The 19,936-nt window shown below is 45.2% G+C and overlaps 1 protein-coding gene across 1 annotated transcript in view; it reads right to left on the bottom strand.

Moving 5' to 3' along the window:
• Window positions 1-19,936, bottom strand: part of LOC131262459 (heparan sulfate 2-O-sulfotransferase pipe) — a 126,303-nt gene that overhangs the window by 3,728 nt on the left and 102,639 nt on the right. Inside the window, exons 3-4 of the mRNA XM_058264464.1 lie at window positions 3,271-3,294; window positions 448-532 (exon numbers count right to left, since the gene is read on the bottom strand). Of these exons, the coding sequence (XP_058120447.1) occupies window positions 448-532; window positions 3,271-3,294 (109 nt within the window). The remainder of the gene's footprint in view (window positions 1-447; window positions 533-3,270; window positions 3,295-19,936) is intronic.

The raw sequence follows: 19,936 nt of genomic DNA, 5'->3' as shown, positions 1-19,936 counted from the left end.
GGTGTGGAGTAGAATTGAGTGTTATCTAAATTGCCAGTACCTCCGGGTGCCCTCCGGGTGGCAATAAATTCTATCCTTTTCCCGACCCGAAACTCATTTCATTTCGGGACCCATTTCGTTGGCTGATTGATGTGTGATTAATTTGCAAAAGATTTTCCGGCAGCCATTTTCGAATCGTTCCTAAATCCCAATTCCGTTTTTTTTGTTTTCCACATCGACAATCCCTAACAGAAAAAAAATCTCTCGGCATGTACTCATGTGGTAGAACGAAAAAAATATCGTCGAATGAAAATAGAAAGGAAGGCAAAAATGCAAGTTGCCTACAGGCGAAGGATGAAGCGAAGGATATGCCACACAAAATACACACATACACAGACACACACAAGAGAAGAAGTTGATTTTTTTCTCGGTTCGGAAATTGTTCCAAGAAAAATTCACAATACTCACCTGGCCGGTGCTTTTGAGATAGTTGTACGTATGATGCAGATTGCCAATCAGCTCGTGGTGATGAAGATGATCATGCGGATGGTTGCTTTGGTTGGGCGCTCCGGCGGAAGCTGAAAACGAAACGGGCAAGAGGGAAAACGGTATAAGACAACGGCTGTATAACGTGGTGGGTCAACCGGTGTGGGACGCCGCCCGGCGACGCACCCGGAGGAAGTGAAACAATCGAAACAGCCCGGAAGGAAGCAATTAGTATCCTTTTCCGGATGGAATCATTTTTCTTTGGCCGACGTCCGACGATGCGCAAAATATTCCATTTGCGGTATCCGATTTTAATTGCATCAACAGCGTTCGACGTTTGTTTCCAGTTCCCGCACAGGGAAGGAGATAGAAAGCAAAGGATTCTTTTAACCTAGAAGAACGTGTTTTTCTAGAGATATAGGCCACTGTGTGGAAGCAGGAAGGAAACGGAGTCTAATGTGGGACATTGGCTTATTGTACCGATTTATCTTAAGGTTAACCGGTCGTCTAATGATTGGCAGTTATTACTTTTATCTTCGTCTCGGTGTTGTTCGTATGTGTCACTTGCATTTATTCCACCGTTGGCTATTCTTCTGAAGAGGATCTTTAAACATCATCATGGCACAAGAGAACAGTCGAATATATACATAAAAAAAGAGAAACTTTCACAAACTTCTCCAGGCCGAACGAAGGTGATCACTGAAAGGTCTCAGTAAAGTTTTACTGATCGTAAAACCTGTGCCTCGAATGCGATAGAAGCCGTTGAAACTGTCCTTTGCCTTGGCGACACGACGCCTTGGCGCGGGAAGAAATGTCAGGCTCGTAAAAGTGTCCGCCAGAAATTGTGCCTTCGGTCACCGAAAGGTTTAAAGTTCTCGTGACGGCATAAACGTTTACTCATTATTGATGCCCTTCAGCTCCAGCACCCAAACGGACCTTTCACAATTCGTCAAACGATTGTCGGCAAGGAAAGGAAATGAAAAATGGAAAAAATAAAGTTCCGGACTTTAGGCAATGTTTTTCTTTATGGGTCGTATTTTCACTCTAACCTTCCTTCCTTTCAAAAATTGGTGTTACTGGTTAGATGGCCTAGCATTGTTCGGTACTCGTTGCAATATTTGTCACGAAGTGTAGTACATTACAGATGGTTGATTTTACGAGCCAAAGGACTTGGAATAATTTTTTTTAACCTTTTTGTCCGAAGAAGTCCTTTTCTACGGGAAACTTTTCAACCGGAGTTAAAAAAGTAGTTAAGGTGTATCCTTCCTTCTCAATTTCCCTTTTAAGTTTCATTAGAACAATCTTCAATGCTTTTAATGAGTAACGGATTTTAATAGACTCGTAAGGAATGATACCCGAAACCCAGAATATTTTTTCGGGTTGAGCGATCAATCGAGGCTATAGGTAAGGCAGATGCATTTGTATGTAATCGACCAATGAAGTCGCTCTCGATTATTTTAAACAGAAATTTTACTAAACTGGTTCGCTTTTGCTTAAAATCGTTCAGAAAATATCAAACCCCTCAAATAGCCAGCCAATGGCTTGGAAAAGTTCAATAAAATAGTTTATGCTTTGTAACTAAAACCTGGGTTTGATTTATCAATTTAAAATATTTATCACAATATTTAATGAATAGGAATATAAAAGTTTTGTACGAATGTTATAAATACTTGTATATGTAAATGTAAATTACTCATTGGGACCATGCGTTTCCATTGACTTCTTCAATAAATCAACAATGGGTAAGACATGCAAAAAGGAACGTTACGGTATACAGTTACTCCCAAATATGAAGGTACAGTGTCGATTTGTTCGTATAACCCCGATTCTCTTGGTCAATTCTAATCGTAGCCGTAAAATTCTAAAAGAATATGATAGAGGAACTTGTAATGCTTCAAATAAGCCTCGAACGAGATTTTTATTGGCCAAATTGGCTTAGTTTTAAGTCATTAACTGAAAAAACGCCATATGGAGATCTCACAAAAGTCATGGTACACCGTTTAGTTCCTCTGGAAGTTTCTTGAAACTTGTCAATTAAGCATAGGTAATTATGTCATATAGGGTTCAGGACAGCTTGCAAATTTGTTTCACACGTAACTTCCTTGGAGTTTTCAATTTTGTTGTGAAATGGACGGGTCAAGAAAGGAAACTGGCGTTGAATTAGGGAAACGAATTCTTTCCCTATATTGCAAAAGATATTCGATGCGAAAAGTTGGTGATATAGTTGAACGGACACATTCTACAGACCAGCATGTCATCGACAGATGGCGATAAGAAGGAAGAGTGAAGAATGGTCCTCGAACTGGGAGAAAAAGAATATTAACAGCAAACGATGAAAGAATAATTGTTTGAAAAGTACGGCAAGAACCAACCGCCAGTGCTCCAAAATTAGCCGAAGACTAGCAGGACACTATTTCTAGGTCGATTTCTGCTGAAACTATCCGAAAAGTGTTAAGAAAACATGGCTTAAATGGAAGGATAGCACGATAGAAACCTTTCATATCTGCTACCTATAGACAAAAAGATTGGAATTTACTAAAAAAATATGTTAATCAGCCCATAGAATTTTGGTCGGACGTATTGTTTACTGATGAAACCAAAATAAATCCTTTTGGTAGCGATGGGCGAAAAATTGTGTGGAGAACGAAAAATACGGAGCGAGATGCGAAGCATGTAATACCAACCGTCAAGCATAATGGTGTAAACGTTATGTTATGGAGCTCTATGTCCTCAAACGGAGTAGGAAAAATGAAATACATCGAAACCACGATGTACAAAGTGGTGTATTTAAACATCTTGAAAAACAACGTCAAAGAAAGTGCGGCAAAACTGCGACTACCAGCAGTTTACTTTTATCAGCAGGATAACGATCCCAAATTGGTTTTGGTTTGGTGCGGGAATGGCTGCTGTATAATGTCCCCAAACAGCTGAAAACTCCCCCACAGTCATCGGATCTAAATCCTATCGAACATTTGTGGCGTGAAGTAAAAGTCCGGGTCCAAAAAAGTCACCTGACGAGTAAGAGTGATCTTAAATTAAAAATAGCTAGAGTTTTGGAAAATATCAAACCTGAATTCCCCACCAAGCTAGTTGCTTCGATGCCTCGTCGCTTGAATGTTGTTATTGATGCCAAAGGAGGCCAAACGAACTATTAAAAGGCGGTCAATATATCCTTTTTAATCATAGTTCACATCGTGTACCATGACTTTTGTGAGTTCTCAATATGGTGTTTTTTCAGTTAATGGCTTAAAACTAAGCCAACTTGGCCAATAAAAATCTCGTTCGAGGCTTATTTGAAGCATTACAAGTTCCTCTATCATATGTTTTTAGAATTTTACGGCTACGATGAGAATTGACCAAGAGAATCGGGGTTAAACGACCAAATTGACACTGTACCTTCATATTTGGGAGTAACTGTACGTGCAGAATTGATTTTACTTCTCCAGAGAATAATGTCCAGAGGGCCATGGGAGACGTGTTAACCTTTATGATCTTTCCATAATATAATCCATCCCTAGTAATCTTTTTTGTGTAGATTGAAAGATTGATTTTTCTTAAATAAAGGCCTTCAAAGATAGAATGAGTGAAGAATAAGTGCTGGCCTATCATCGCACCCTTTTAATGTGCTGGTATTTATAAAAATATGGCTGAAGTAGGTTACTAAACATTTTTGCCTTCAAACTTCCACAACCTGACTTTCATCGCCATCGAGAGAAACCTGTAGTTGTTCACTTCAAAGCTGTTCGCGGCGTAGACACGCGGTCTGCTCGACGGAAAACCCCGGGTTTTCATAGCCACCCTCGATGGGGAAGAATCGTTCGGTTCGGTTGCCTGATGGGCAGAATGGTTAACGTATGCAGTAGCGTGAATGTTTGTCAGGCCGGTGGACGCAGGATATGGCAATGCCGAGAGGGGGTCATTTGACCGCAGAACATGTCGCTGTCGCCGAGTCACCCGGGACAACGAGGTATCGTAAACGGGTTTACCCGTACGTGGGTTCTCCCTTATCCTGCAGGATCGCCTGAACGACGTGGTCATCCATCGGTTCGTCGGTTTTCCATGACACAGTACGGTGCAGCGTTACGGAACGGAACTAAAACCCGGTACACCCGGACTGCTAATAGGGTGGTAGTGAGGACGAAGGTCGGCTGCGGGCAGAAATGCAGCACCGTCGTAGTGCACCGACCGGAGAAGGAGGAAGGCTGGCGGGAGATTGAGGTGGTTAAAGTCCTGGTGACCGACGGACAGATCGACCGACTGACAGCTCCACTCGATGCAACCATGCAACGCAGCAACATTTATGCTCGCTTATTCACGGTTCGTTAGGTCTGTTTACCAGTTCAACAGTTTTCCCGACCGTCAGTCAAGTTCATTATAATTTTTCACCGACGGCACGGCCGCTTGCGGAGCTGGTGCCGGTGTGAACGATCGTCCACTTGAGTGCCTTCGGTGTCGCGGTCGGTAGCCGCGTGTGTTGTACGTTCCGGTGTGTGCGGGCACCGTTGCAGGCGCCATCGAGACCGAGACACACCCGTGCGCCGAACCTTTGCTTCCGCCGTTTTTACCTACCCCGGCGCCGGGGAAAGTTTGTGGGTACACAGTTGCCGGAAGTTGCCAGTCGTCGCGCGAGTGAGGATGAAAGCAAAGGGGTGGACGTATAGTGCACGTGCACATGGTCACTTTCGTTGTCTTCGCTGCCGGTTGAAGGCAGACGACTGTAGGTAGTGTGATTTTTAAATAATAAATAAATGTTCCGATCAATTCACCGAGCAAACGGTCCAGGTTGGCATGAAAATTTAATCAAAGGATGCGCATTGCGACGACAAAAACTGTAACTACCGATAACTCGTAGTATGCCTTGATCTTGCATTCCGTTTTGTTTTTCTAGTGAAAATTTAGTCCCCTTGTGCTTGCTTCGAGTATGGCCATTTCTAAGGTTCGTGTATCAATCTAACGGTAAATGGTAAGGAAAATTGTTAAATTATAGTGTTTTAGTGGTCGAAGATGTACTACGGTGGGAGTATTAAAATATTTTTTCCTTCACTTCAGGTCCTAGCCGTCAGAACGTTTTTGTAGCTTTCGCAAACCCACACTGTACCATGATGGGGAACGCTACATGCCGCAGGAATGGACATTAACCGCAATCGAACATGGGAACACAAAAAGTGGTGTGATGTAATGTGATTTTTGCTACACCGGCCGAGCGATTTGCGTTTCGGAATTGATACCGACGAATCGATAAAAAGCAATTACGGCCTGGTCGATGGGCCTCGGGGTGATATGCTGCATTTGGAGCATCGCCTGGGACCGGTACCATCTAACGCTAAAAGCAACCCAGCATCGGAACGGACCGGGCCAATTTTCCCTGCCGTTTCGATACGTAACGTCTCGTTTCGTTTCGTTGCGAGCCTAAAATCTTCCTCCCGAGCAGAACGGGCTCCATCGGTTCCGGCCAAACAGAGAACCCAACAGACGACAATGACGGCGGCGGTGGACAGCGGATGGTCGACGATACCGGACCGGAGCGTTACACAAATCTCGGCAAACGTCCGGGGCAGTTTATGCATGGGCTCATAAAATTTAATTTCCGTCCATTGTTTCGCGTGCGGACTGTACGCGGCCCCGGTGCAGCATCGGAACCGGCCGGTCGAAAGTGCAGACTGGTTCCGTAGCCTCCGATCGTTTCCTCTCGGAAGTGGGCCGCCTCTCGGTGCGGCCTGCGGTGCGTCTGCGTTATGCGGCCGGGCTGCCGCAGTTCCGTTCGTTTGCGGGTCGGTTTTCCCCCAAAACCCCCCGAGTTAGGTTGGCAGCCGGGTGTAATGTCGTAAATTTTCGCACAAGATCAGAGAACTCAGGGCCGTCGTGGGCAAGGTAAGGGTGAGACGGTGGAAAAAGGGTCGAGGAAAATTCAATGAGGTCTCGGCGCGAAGAGCATCGTGTACGGATTGGTGGTGGAAAAAGGTTTCCGGGCTGGTTCTGTACGGCTGGCACACTGTCGCTTCCGACACGTTTAGAACCCACACTATGGAGGTGACCATGCACTGGTTGACGCAAAAAGTACTCATTTATGATCTCATCAATTTCCCACCGGCAATGGCATTGGCATTGGCCGTGGACCATTCTGGAGGGGGTAGCTGAAAGGGCAATTATTCGTAATTCGGTCGCATGCGACGGAATACTGTTTTAGAAATGGTCGCAAATGGTGTTCTGGAATTGATTGCCTTCGATAATAAGCCAAGGTTCTTAACTTTTGGCATATGGTTCAACTTCCGGTATGTATGTTCGTATACTCAGCGAACAGAACCAAACACGTCATACTAACTGGTTCGATATAAGGATTTTCTTTTGGGGAAAGCTCTTTTACATGGAATGGCCTTTTATAAACCCTATCTTTCTTAAAGAGTTAATAACTTATAACAAGGTGTATTATCATCCGCATTTTTTCGAATTCTACAACACGAAACGTTCAAATTGTTTAAAGAACTTCATCCTGTTCATTTGTTTCTTGATCGGTTGCCACTCGTTATCGATGCATTGTTGAGCGGATCTTCCTAGCTCCATCAAACAGCTGCTCGGTGTACGTTTATGAATTCATAAAACCCTTTGGATGCTGATGAGTGTACCAATCTCAGTGCCGATTTGCATTCCATCCGAACACACTCTGGCACAGCAACTCGACAGCCTGGCGTGTTGCGTCTCTTTCTGCTGAAAAGCACTTCCAAGTGGCTCTGGACAAACACCGGTTGCGCCTATCCAGCCATGCACTCATTAGGATTCATTACTTCGTAGTAGAATTTTCAATGCTTTGTCCGCCATCAAGCAGTCATTATTTTCAGACCCGACCAGGAGTAGCTTGACAGGCAGATTCATCCCTCCTTGCCCGGGACGCCCCTGGGTTCACCCTGGTGTTGGCGTGCAGCTGGCCCATACGCTCCGTAGGTCTTTGCACATTCCCGTGCACAATAATTCATTTCGAAGTGGTTCGATTCTGGCATCGATGCCGACCGTTCGAGCAGCAGCAGTAGCAACACTGTCTTTTTGTCGAGGCTACTGTAGGGTTTCCCTTCCTTTCCCTGGTGTCGAGGCGTAGTGCAAGGCGTGCTGGTGCCGGCACTCGCATAAGGCCCGAATTAATTATCAATTCTAGGGCCATAAATGAGTGCTGCTGCCTCTTCCAACCATCTTCCTGCGCCCCCCCCACTCACGTTCCAAAAGAACCGAAACGGGAACCAAGCTGTATGGAGCATTGTATCCGTGCGGCCACGTAGGAAAGGTACGCTGGATTGGAAATGAAAAGACCGTAGGGCCGCTGTCAAGAATGGCAGTTCCGTTCCGGAGAAAGGAGTTCCGGTTAAAGAGCAAAGAGCAATTAGATTTGGCATTTCTTTCGGGAAGCGTACCGTCGGGAAGCAAGCAAGGCAAAGAAAGCTGGTCGGGGCCGATAGCTAGTGGTCTACGATCGACTATGGTATGTGTGCGAAAACGACACGCCGGTGCCATGATTGGGTCGATTAGCTCCGATGAAATCGTTTGCAAATGTTTGAGCAGCCGGCCATTGGAAAAGAGCAATTCGTTGCGAGATTGTGATGGGCTCTAACCGGACAGGAACGTGCGTCCAGATTCCGGCTTCGGCCAAATGGAGATAGATAGTGTAGAAACTCGTTGGTACCATAATGCTGTCACTTCTTTATTTTTTTAGCAAAGGATATATAAATTTAGCGCACAGGTTTTGGTAAGACTTTATTTAATATTAAACCGTCCACTGTGTTTGTAACTCATAGGCAGCGTTGGAGAAAACCTTCGTATGCAAAGGCAAGCAGAACCTGCTCCTTTTTACTCTCCTTTTTCAAGGCGCAATCGAATGGTTTCCAGCGTTTCTTTATTTTATTTTCTATCTATATTAGATATGCTTTGCCCAAGGGTCAGCGAAGCCCGAGCACATTAGATGCAAATGTGTGATAACAACATTAAATCCCTAGCCGAGAAAATGGACGGGACCTCCTAATAGGTTACGGCCATCGTGCGACAGCTCCGTGTCCAGCCTGCCGACAGCTTATGTCGACGGTTGCTTTCCTTCCGTCCGTGCGCTGCTTCCGGTGCTGTCCGGGCCATGATGAACAAACAGCCGACTCGAGCCGCTGCTCTCGATGGCGCGCAAACAACACCCGCACCCGCCTGGGTGGATTTTCATACCTCATCATACTTTCAAATTGTTGTCCCACGGCAAGGGGAGAGCGTCGCGGTCGTCAGCATAAGTATAATTTATTCATTCCAATCGATCGCCAGTTCGATCGATCGGTTACCGGTCGCAACCCCTATCATCTGTTCCTGCCACGACCTCGACCAACGCGGGCACTATTGTAGCCTGGCGCGTCCTGACCACGGGCTGCCATGCTGGTGGTGATTCTACAACGGCGTTTCCCGAGAAACGGTTGGCATCATTTGTCAGCCGGTACAAGGAAGCGAATGGATGGCGTATTAAATCCCGGAGGAAAAGAAAACTGATGAAATTGGGGACGGAAAGTCGAGCGATGCGGAAGGCGACGCAAACGGTGGGATGGCAAACGCCAAGTTGGGAGTGTTGTGCCGACACGATGGTGACGATGATGTTCGTACAGGGTTTTAATTTGGTAGCAAAATATTATTATTTGATCATCACCAACACTTGGCCGGCGTACGCCGTGTCGCCTGCCTACCGAAACGCGAACAAGGCTCTCCGGCGTATAGGAAACGACCGGCGAACTTCGAGTGATTGTTGTCGCCCCGATGACTCCGGGAGAAACACAGCAATCTGCTTGCTTGGAAAACAAGTCAGAAAATGGGACGCGCTCCTCCTTTGGAACACACACACACACACACATATTTTGCTCAATCAATCATCGTTCGCTGGGGATTGTTTGGGGAAAAAATTGCACGACAAACCAGCAGAGACTATCTGCTTTGTAGCAGCAGTGGAGTTCAGTCGTTCAATCACCATATAATAGTGTGGGGCTTTTGAAGGTAGCTTCACTCCGGTGGGTTCAGGAGGCAAAATATGTTCACAAGGAAATGATTTGCTGGGAGAAAAATTACGTTTTCACAAGCTGTTCGGTCAATCGTTTGGAAACGTTTAGAGGATTTTAACTGGAGTACCGTTAGTTGTTCGTTAATATTACAGTTTTCAATGCTTAACAACCAATTATCCTACCGATGTACTATTCTGAGTTCGTTAAAAAGATGTCAACCCAAATCGATCAATTTCGTGAACGCCAAGTGGAATTGTTTTAGGCCTGATGAAGGGCCGCTGCTCTAATTTACTCCTGCCTAAGTTCCTTGATGGCAGCGAAAGGTTCGAATCGGGCAGCCCTCAGACCAAATTGGTCGTGCAGCCATGTCAAACGGTCAACCGATGTGGACCCGAGCACCTCGCTTCAAACATGTCCGTCACATACGCCTACGCTGCAGCTTGGGCTCTGCATTACGGCGCCGCTACTCTGAGGGGCGGGAATTCGCACTGCCCGGTTTTTTGGCCTCGGTGAAAGGTGTCTGGGGTGTGCTACGTGACCCATGAGCAAATTCAATGCGCTCCAAATTGTGCCCTCGGAAGCGTGCCGGTCTTGCGGTGCACGACATCGGTCGTGAAATGCGTCACGGATGTATTGCACGAGCACGGGATTAATCAACGGGCTGTGTGCGTGTTTGACAGATGGGGTTTTGCATAAGCAGCCATTTGGATTTACTATAAATTGTGGTTTGCCGATAATTCTTATCAATGTGCAAGCGCAGCTTTTGTAACTTTTCAATGAATTGAAAATCTTATTTTAGTTTCATATAGGGCAATTGTACTGATGTTTTGAACTCACTCACTACACTCTGTGAGATGGAAATAACATTATTTTATGGCATCATCAACACTGCTTTTTCTGAAAGAAATCAACATCCTGCATGCGACCACGACATGTTTTAGCTGAATTTTATTATTTTAAAATAAACTAATATCTATTACATCATATGTGAATTTCACGAATGTACTTTAAAACTAAAAAAAACAATGAAGAAACATAATCCTGCTAATCTGTAAGACCAAACCATAGTTTAAGCTAAACCCACTGATGAAACAAGATAATGCAACCAAGAAGACATGAATCAAGTACCGTAATTAATAATAATATTAACTAATTAATATTCAGAACACTAAAAACTATTGGATACATACTACATGCATTCTGATTAAGGAAACAAAAACGCTTCCAGAGGTTATACACGTCGTTTTATATGAGACAGAATGTACGAGATACATTTTGGGTAATGTATTTATTCATTAATTGCAACAAAGTGATCTGTTCACTTTCTGTTCACAGTGAAAAGAAAAAAATACTTTTTCCGCATTATGGCTATGTCATATGAAATACGTATGAAAAGTGTTTGCTCCTAATTTGAGCTAGCCGAAATCGAAAATTAAATTAAAAAGGGAGATATGTCGAAAGTAACCGCACCCGGATACTGATTTTCAATTGCTGTATTTTGTGGATTAGCTAAAAATCACATAATTTTAATTGAATTTTATTCACTTACACTCAAAGGCAAACGGTTGATTGCAGCTGCACTGAAGTGCTTTTGGCAAAAGTGCACCGTACAACGTGCAATGCATTATAGATTTATAGACGCACACATTTGAACAGCAGCTGCCGATTCCGCGATCATAATTTACCTACGTAAACCTCATAGTGGGTCCATGTTTTTTTCATTTTTTGAATTTGCTGCCCATTGGAGGTAAATATGGTTCCCCTCTCTTTCACGCCACCAATCCCGTTTGGTCGGTTCGCATCCTAGCTGCCGGTTTGCCGCTTGATTTAGGGTCGCCCGCCCTGGACCAGGAATTTTAGATCCTGCAGTGATTTCATTCGTTTCCCCATTTCTCCGCGTTGGTGAGGATTTTCCCCGGCGTTGGCTTTCTCCAGCCTGGCTACGAATGAGCGACCGCACGGGCGGGTGCAAGCGCATACATCATACAACCCACCAAACCGCAGCAGTTCTGCACGGGAGGTAGGATCGGTTCCACTGCAGTCGGATCAGGATCGCTGCTGGAGGACCCCCGAGTACAGCAGGAGAGCCGAACGCGAAGCTGGATAGCACTGAGCGGCGGAATCAATTGCGGAATCGTTTGTGCTAGCGGACCGCGACCGACGCGACTGTTCGCAGCATCAAGTGCAACAATGCACCCAAATGCAATCGGGAAAGTGTTGCAATTACTGACTGCAATCCGCATCACGCGATTGCCGTTTTCCCAACAACAGGAGCGGGTTACGACACCGGAATGTGTGGTAATCGATCACTCGCGGCAGAAGCTCCCTTGTGCCCGAATGCTAGCCTCACTTTTTAGTGGAGTATTTTTCTGCCCTTGTTTATACCATGTGGTCGGTCGTGTTGACCTGCGACCTCCAGAAGCGAACGGAAAAGCCGTATCGCGTGCAGCGATCTCCGGGTTTTGCGATTGGCGTTCGGTTGACTAATTTATGGGGCAGAGATTGCGGCATCGCTTTAATGCGCACGCTTTTCTCCTGGTTCCGTGGCCACCCGTCCGTAGCAGGGCACACACAAACACATATTGGTGCATTGGTAGCCTTGTTGGTCTATTATTTCTACCTGTAACAAAAAAGGATTCCGACGGCGAGCTTCCCTTAATGCTTTACCGATGCGACGGATGGTTTTTTTGTTGCCATTATGATTGATTGTTGACATGTTTCTAGGAATGAAAGTCAACCGCTGCTCATGGTTGCCCGAGGGTAACATCGGAGGTTTATGCGTACAATAAACGTTATGCTACAGCATGTCTTTTCATAACACAATGGTGCTTGAGCGGCGGGATAAAAGTACTGAAATGCGCAATGCATTTGTAAGTTGTACGGTAAGAAAAGCCAATGCTTTTGATGTAAAGCATTCTTCGGATTTTTTTTGTTGAAAGGTTTTACATTATGGCACCATACAGCGATAACAACTGGAATTGCAAGTGCATAATGAGTGCATGCGAAAAAACTAAAAAAAAGACCATCGTTGCGTAACACTTATGATAGACACAATTTTGCGCTGAGTGTTGTTGTGTTCAAGGTTTAAAGGAAGGTATATTGGGATATATTGAAGAAACTTTAACACAATCAGTAGAGGTACATATTAACACATTAGGCGCTACGTCGGACCCGTGGGGACGACAGTGTTCTTTCCCATAAGCCGGCGGCCCGTGAGGTAGGCTCAGGAGAAAACTATGACGTAATCGAATATGGTTTAGGAGCCTGTGCAAAAGATTTCAACTTACAGTGTCTTGCGAAGATAATGAAAGCAGAAATGTTTAAATTAAATAAACAGGAATCGAAAAATACCCCACAGTTAATGGAAAGCTCTTAAAAAGTTGTCACATATAATTTTTTCATACTTCTCAAACTTTTAGATATGTGAAATCAACTTTATCATACATCTTTAGATCAAACTCATGCCCATGGCGCAGCGGTATCGCGAGGAAACATCATACCACAGGTGTGGGATCGAATCTTGAGCCTAATTCCGTCCGGTATGACGAACCGGGCACCATCGATCTATAAATATAACGTCTATATAAAGAGGTCACGCCCACTATGGGATATTGTGCTAAATAATAAAAAGTATTAAATCCAAATAGACAAACGTATCCTTAAATTGGCATAGACCAATTTAGCAAATTCTGCTCCCCAGGGAGCACGCTATTAAGAGATAAACATCAGCTTCCATTCCATTGCAAATTGAAAAACAACTTAATTTAGTTAGAGTTTAAATGACATTTTTAATTGCCGAGATGAACGATTCTGAAAAGCGAGGATTTTTTTGTTCAAGATACTCTTAAAGTTCGCTTTATTAATCAGTCGTTACATATTTCTAGTTTCATCGTTTCGATTCATCACACCATGTGAATTCAGATGAAGATATTGGCTTTTGAGAAAACACCATAAAAAGGGTAAGTAAGAACCGGTTCGTTTCGTATTCTGTTCATACATTTCTTTTCTATTTCCATATTGCATAACCCGGTACTTGTAAATCTGATTAAACACGTGGCCTCAATATCCCGTAAGGATTTGGTGCTTCTCAGTCCGAAAGATTGCGAGATGATCTTTAGTGGCATCTGCCATGGTCTTTGGTACCTCATTGGCGTCGGCACCACCACCGCCACCACCACCAGCATCTTCATAATCCATCCCATTTGGGGGTGGGTCCGCGGGGGAAATGGATTTAAAGTGTGGTGGGGGGCAGGACTAGCGGTAGCAGTTTTCTGTACGACACACCAACCTGTCGTGCGCCGGTGGGATGAGATCGAGCTTGTAGTTTACTGACTGTGCGACCACCGTGGCAGATCTATCGCTCCGGCGTTTAACTTGTGCCGGATGGCGTACCGAAAAGCGACATTCTGACGACGACAAAGACGAGGGTACGACGACGTCTGCGAATCAAGCCGCATCTTCTTAACGTTTCCCCGGCACTCGGGAAGTCGCCGGCGATGATCGCATGCTAGCATGAAGTTTTTAATCCAATTTAAAATGCTAATAAGGATTTGTTTCTCGTGATTTTGGAGAATCTCTTTCGTGCGTTTCGTGGTCCCACGGATGCGTGGCAGGAGGACGTTAAGCCGGCGGGCGGTTCCCTTCTTCGCCGAGAGGATGTTCACCGTACCGTGTCACCAACGACATCTCGTGGCATTTGCGTTGGGTGTAAATGATACGACGGGTACTCGTGTCAAACTATTACATCCGTCTTTATCGCACGCAAACATTTTGGCAATCGTGCCAATGGCAATCGTGTCACGCTTGCTCGCCGGGTTTTGAAGCACGTTTGCCGGGGAGTCCTGTCCCGTTTCCGCGAACTGCTTCGATGCGGCCCGTGCGGAATCATTCGATTCACTTGCTGCACGCCCGGAACCCCGGACCCTGCGGCACCCAAGAGAACCCCAATCGTGGGCCGTAATGATGTGAAGTGTAATTAACAGAAACTGTTTAATATTCCCGCGCCGGTGTACGTGTACCGGCGCTTGGGATGACGTGCTGCTGTTTGCGAGGATGTGCTTTAAATTTGGCTCTTTATGCAGGACCACCAAAGCGGGAGGGTTCGCTTTAGTCAAGAAATATGGCTCGCGATCAGCAAAAGTTTATCCTATTTAATCCGGCGTTTATTTGCGGACTCATTAAAGCTGCGTTATTTTTAACTCCTCGAATGTTTTTAATTTGCCATTTTTATGATTGTTCTTTTCGTGCGGTTAACTTTAGATTTTCTGGCGCAACTACTTTCAAAAAAGTTTTCGTGGTAACAATCAAACCAAAGCTCCGAGCGAACTCACGAATCCAACTGCTCATTAATAATACCATCGCTTGGTATTGCTTCATTCTGTTCGGCATTTTTTAATGCAAAGTTCCTTCCGCTGGTTTCATTACCCGCGTGGAATCGTAAAATCCTCTTTTACCGTAAGGCAACCACCCACTGTCGCTAGTAATTATCCTTACGCGCGGTTTTTAACAAACCAATCCTGAGCAGTCCCGGTGGTACGCTTGTGTGCGTTGCACTTCGTACATTTGGTCCTCTGGAGCACTAAAAAAGCCATCCCATCCGGCGGGAGATTGGTCTGTCTAGCTAATCTTATTAATTTGCATAAAGTTTGTGCCAGTTTTACAGGGATGATCGTCTGGCGCGATGAAGGCTCGGGTTCAAATCTCCTGACTGCAGCGATTGCTTCGTTATAGTTCCAATGTTCGGAAACGGGTCCAGCTCCAGCCAGTTGACCATAAACACAATTTTTACTCGCACACCGGGGCCTCTAACGAGGTCGGTTTGGAAAATCTGGCAAATGACATCAGGTAGGAATTAAAAAGGAAAATACATTGCCTACAGCAGAGTCTCGGGTGCACCCGGGAAAACCCCATGGGTCCACAGGAACATAAGAGAGGTACATAACTATGTGTATGTGTGTGTGTGTTGGTGTGTACGGGTTCCGGAGTTGACGTTGGTCTAGCATGTTCGTGCCGCCCAGTGCAGCCCCTCGGGGCCGTTTCTGGCCAGTGTGGCCTCAAGGACATTCCAATCGTGCGAGTCGCTCGACCGAAGCCAATGTCAAATGAAAACAAACGATTCCATTTTGCGCCAGTTGGATATTGGATGTTGCGACAAAAACAGTGAAACCGTATAAAAACTGATGCAACCCATGGATTTTCCGAGCTTTTCCCGCCACCCTGCCGGGGTCACCGCGTTCGCCTTCCTGCGTTAGGGGGGAGACGGCAATGCAATCGGAACGTGCCAACGTGGACGGTGTCCTGCTGAGACGGTGTGTCCTGCCTCACGCCGGACACATGTCACGATGTGTGCTCGGTTCGAGTCGACCCTGGTTCGGTTGGTCTGGATGCATTTATTTTCTCCTCGGTCCACATCCGTCCAGGGCAGACGTTGCGAACGTTGGCTACGCCATGCGCCACGGGTTGGGTGGATTATTTGTCTAGCATTTAGTAAAAATCATCATCTACTCAGCCCGGACCAGTGGACTGATAAATCAAAATCTCTCGGAAAATGAACGAGCAGCCCTTTGTGCTTCAATCGCTCCCTTTCTTCTTTCCTCCTTTCATTCTCTTTATTTTAGATGAAAATTGACTGGCTGGTAGCGCCTGCAGCGCTTAAGCCCATGTGTGTCCATGTGTTCTATCTAGTCTCACCGATGCGAGTCTTCTCCGCCCGGGTTGTTTTCCCACTACCTCCAACAAGGCCAACCGTGCAGCTGGAAAAATGCGTATGGCCAGCAGTCCAGGTGAGCCTTTGAAATATTTTTTTTTTTCGTTTGCGCAATTCGCTCGAGAAGATGTTAGTTCCGTTTGGCCCCTCGGGCAGTACAAACGTTTGCCGGCTTTGATACACATTTCAATCGGGCTTGTCAATTAAGGGATCATTCGATGTGAGTGTCTGTTTTTTGTTGCTGTGATAATCTAGAATTAATAAATTGATTTTGTTTGTTTGTTTTTGGCCTTGGGGGAAGCAAAATGACGGACGATTCTATTCACCCCCGGAAGTCGAGAAAAGCGGCGTGTTCTTCCCCCAAGGAAAATGTGTTATTTTTCCTTCACAACGTTACCCGACATACGAACTAATAAGCATCTTTTCTGTCTCAAAAGCGATTGATCCATGTATGTAGTAAAACATTGTTTTGTGTCCAATATTTTATGATTTCATGATACAGATTTCATGATTCATGTTTTTGGGAAGTTTACAAACGTTGTGTATTTGGGAAGCTTGTTACTTACAAAACATCGACAGCGTGAAATTGTTCTCTTTAAATGTCACTTAAATTTAACCAATAATTGGCCAGAAAGATGTTTACCCATTTTCTGAGTCTTACCAAACTTTGGATCGTTGCAAAAGGTGTGCAATAGCCATTGAGAAAATGATAATTACAAATGCTCCTTCTACCTGACACAGTTGCTTGTTTTGGTTACAAAGAAAAATGACGTTAAATTATATTGATTTCTATTACTAAGCAATAATTATTATAAATACAAGAAAGTTTGAATAAAAATATGACGGTCTGAAGAGCAACCAACGTTTTTTAGTATGGTATAGTAAAACGTTGTGCGTGGTAAAGTATGTTTTTGCGAAATATAGTTTCGATTATCAAACTATCAAGTTTGATAATTTCGGCTTTATATCCTCCCCGAAAACTAACTCCTGTGTGAACCACAGTAGATTGCATTTTACTTTTCTGCTTTTCATTTCGAATACAGAATTCAATGTAGAGTGAGCGTGTAGTAACCTCGTGGGTGAATTTCGAATGCACGCTAGCTAGAACGCATTCCTTCATCTGAATCCAGCGAAGAATAGTCGTAATTTACTTCACCTTCCTGTGATCCTGACCGTCGTCTTAGCTGGTGTTCTGGTGGAATGTGAATTCGCAAATCGCGAACAAATGCTGGCCGAGTCCACCGACGCTGGAGCGGGTTTTGAGCGGACGCCGGAAGTTAGACCGGACCGTGAACTCTCCGTCGGTCTGCAAAGGTGAAGTTACGAGCGATCCTGCGACTGGTGACAAAGTGCAGCCCAAAGATGGATGGTCGAGGAGATAATGGTTCGCCAAGAAGAGCCGAATGGTCGATGGACAAAGGGACCCGGTTTCGCAAAGCACAACCGTTGATGGTTGCAACGATTGAATGCAGTTGCAACAATGTGTGGTTCGGTTTGACTGTAAAATTTGTACTCGAATGCCAACGAACGCCTTATCCCGAATGCAGGTCTGGCAGGTGTGATTCATCGAAAGCAGATTCCTTTAGCAGGCCGAAGAAGCAAATTTGCTTACACTATCAAAATACACCCGACACAATTTACTACGCCCCACGCCCGGTAGGCTTTTGTGAGGAGGCTTTTCCTTTTTGACTGCACTCGACATGCCTGCCCGAGCATTTCACAACGTTCGTTGACCGATGGCTACAACTGTTGGTTTAGAGAACGTCTCCTGCAACGTCGGCCTCAATTTGGCAAGCTTTTTCGCTCTAAACAGCTCCACTTTATCGGGCCCTAGACTTTGGCCCCGAGGACATCCGGCTGGAAACTCATTTTCTCGGCCACCGCCGGGACCGAAACGACCACGGCCACGGTACGGTACGGAAAACGAAATAAAGCACGGGGTGAATTAATTTCGGTCGATAAATCAGCCGAAATGAGGCGTATCTCGTCAGCGGACAAACTGGAGATCGGAACTCGCACGAACGTCTAACCCGGGCGCATTCAAGACAGCCGCCTGCCTGCCTGTCGAAGCCAAGGACGGGCGTTTTTCGAGAAACTGATCCGGGACTATTATTCAATTATAAAGCAGTCTTCTTGCAGGGTGCCTCTAGTGGCTCTGGCGATTGGTTTGCCGATGCCCAAGACCCACTGAACACGGTGGGGAAGCTCTGCTACTGGAATGAACGATGGGCTGCCGGAGCACTCAACCGCTCGGGCTTTAGAAGGAAGCGCTTAATAACCCACCGGCATAATTTATTTCGGGCGAAGTATTTTTCGGATTTGCTTGCGTAATGTCGCGAGTCTCGCTGTACGTCGAAGAGTTGGCTGCTCGGCTCGAATTTCAAACTTCAAAATGTCAACCGAGCGGCGGTTGGTGGATGGACAGAAATTTCTATTTTATAAAGATGATAATCAATTATAGTATCCCTTAAAGATATCGATCTCCCTAGTGGGACGGACGTTAAAGTGTTCTAGATTGAGTTCGTGGAAAATGGTGTCCTTCCAGTTGAGTGTTATTGGCACTTGTTAGGGATGCTAATGAGATAACCACAAAATCCATTTGTTACTTTGATGAGTCTTATCCAATTCCCAGAATTCATAAGTAATTACTTTCGCTATTTCCAAAATTTAATTTAGAACGCATTCGTTGCATGATAAATAGCTGAATATTATCTGAATAAGTTCAAGACACAACTTCAGTTCTAAAATATAGAAGGTGTGTTATCAAGTGACAAATAATATTAATAATGTTGAGTTATGTCGAAAGTAGTATGTCTTTGTCTGCGATCTGTACTAATTTCTCCAGTTATAAGGCAAAAACGGGGTATTGGTATTAGTTTTACCCTTCTGTTTGGCCATTTTGCAACGTTTTTTTTGGTTTCCTGCAGTTGAATACAGCATGATACATCGAATTGTTATCATCCTTTTGTTAGTTAATCGCTCTGGGTCTGTCGCAGCGCTGGAAATGTCGTTTGCAAATAAAAGCGGTTCCGTTTCCGAGTCCTAGGGACCGGCGAAGTCAAACTAACTGAATCAATATCCTACCTGCGGCACTGCTTCACGAGGGCCGCTGTCTTCGTGAGTGTGCTGTCTTGACTTCCGATGGCTTCCACTCTGGTCAGCCCGGAAACCGAACTACAATGAGGTAGGTACTACGGTGGTCAATGCATACGGTAAACATTTACACAGCTCACTCGCTTTATCTCACCGGTTCATACCGGGCTACATCTTTTGGTTGTGGTGTATTCTGGTTTGTCAAGGAAAGATCGCATCATCACTGGTCGCAGAATGTAGAGTCAGCAAAGGTAAAGACAGCGGAAACGAAAGGAGAAAATGTTTAACAGGAGCTAGAGAAGAACGAACCAGACACCAACGTCGATTTCTGTCAGCATTGGAACGCCCAGATGACACCTAATTCGAACTCTGGTAGGGCAATTTGTACCGAACGCACCTCCAACGCTGTCTTCCGTAAACCGGTAAGGTGCAGAAATCGTAACCAGCGAGAAAATCGGATCCTGTTCAGCATTCTGCTGGCTCAGCAATGTCCACTAGCTTGCCGGGCTAGGAATCGGAATCCTTTCGAAGTTCGAAAGTGTGGATGTGGAGTTGGCCGAGGGCACGTTCTTAGATGATGCTGATGATGCCGACGATGATGGTGGTTGACCGCAAACAATGCAACCCCACAACGCAGACAGTAAACTCGCACACTCTCGTCGCGTAG

This window comes from Anopheles coustani, chromosome 2 (genome assembly GCF_943734705.1).
Source record: "Anopheles coustani chromosome 2, idAnoCousDA_361_x.2, whole genome shotgun sequence".
NCBI lineage: Eukaryota > Metazoa > Arthropoda > Insecta > Diptera > Culicidae > Anopheles > Anopheles coustani.
The sequence above is the reverse complement of the archived record's forward strand: the minus strand, read 5'-3'. Positions and strand labels throughout refer to the sequence as shown.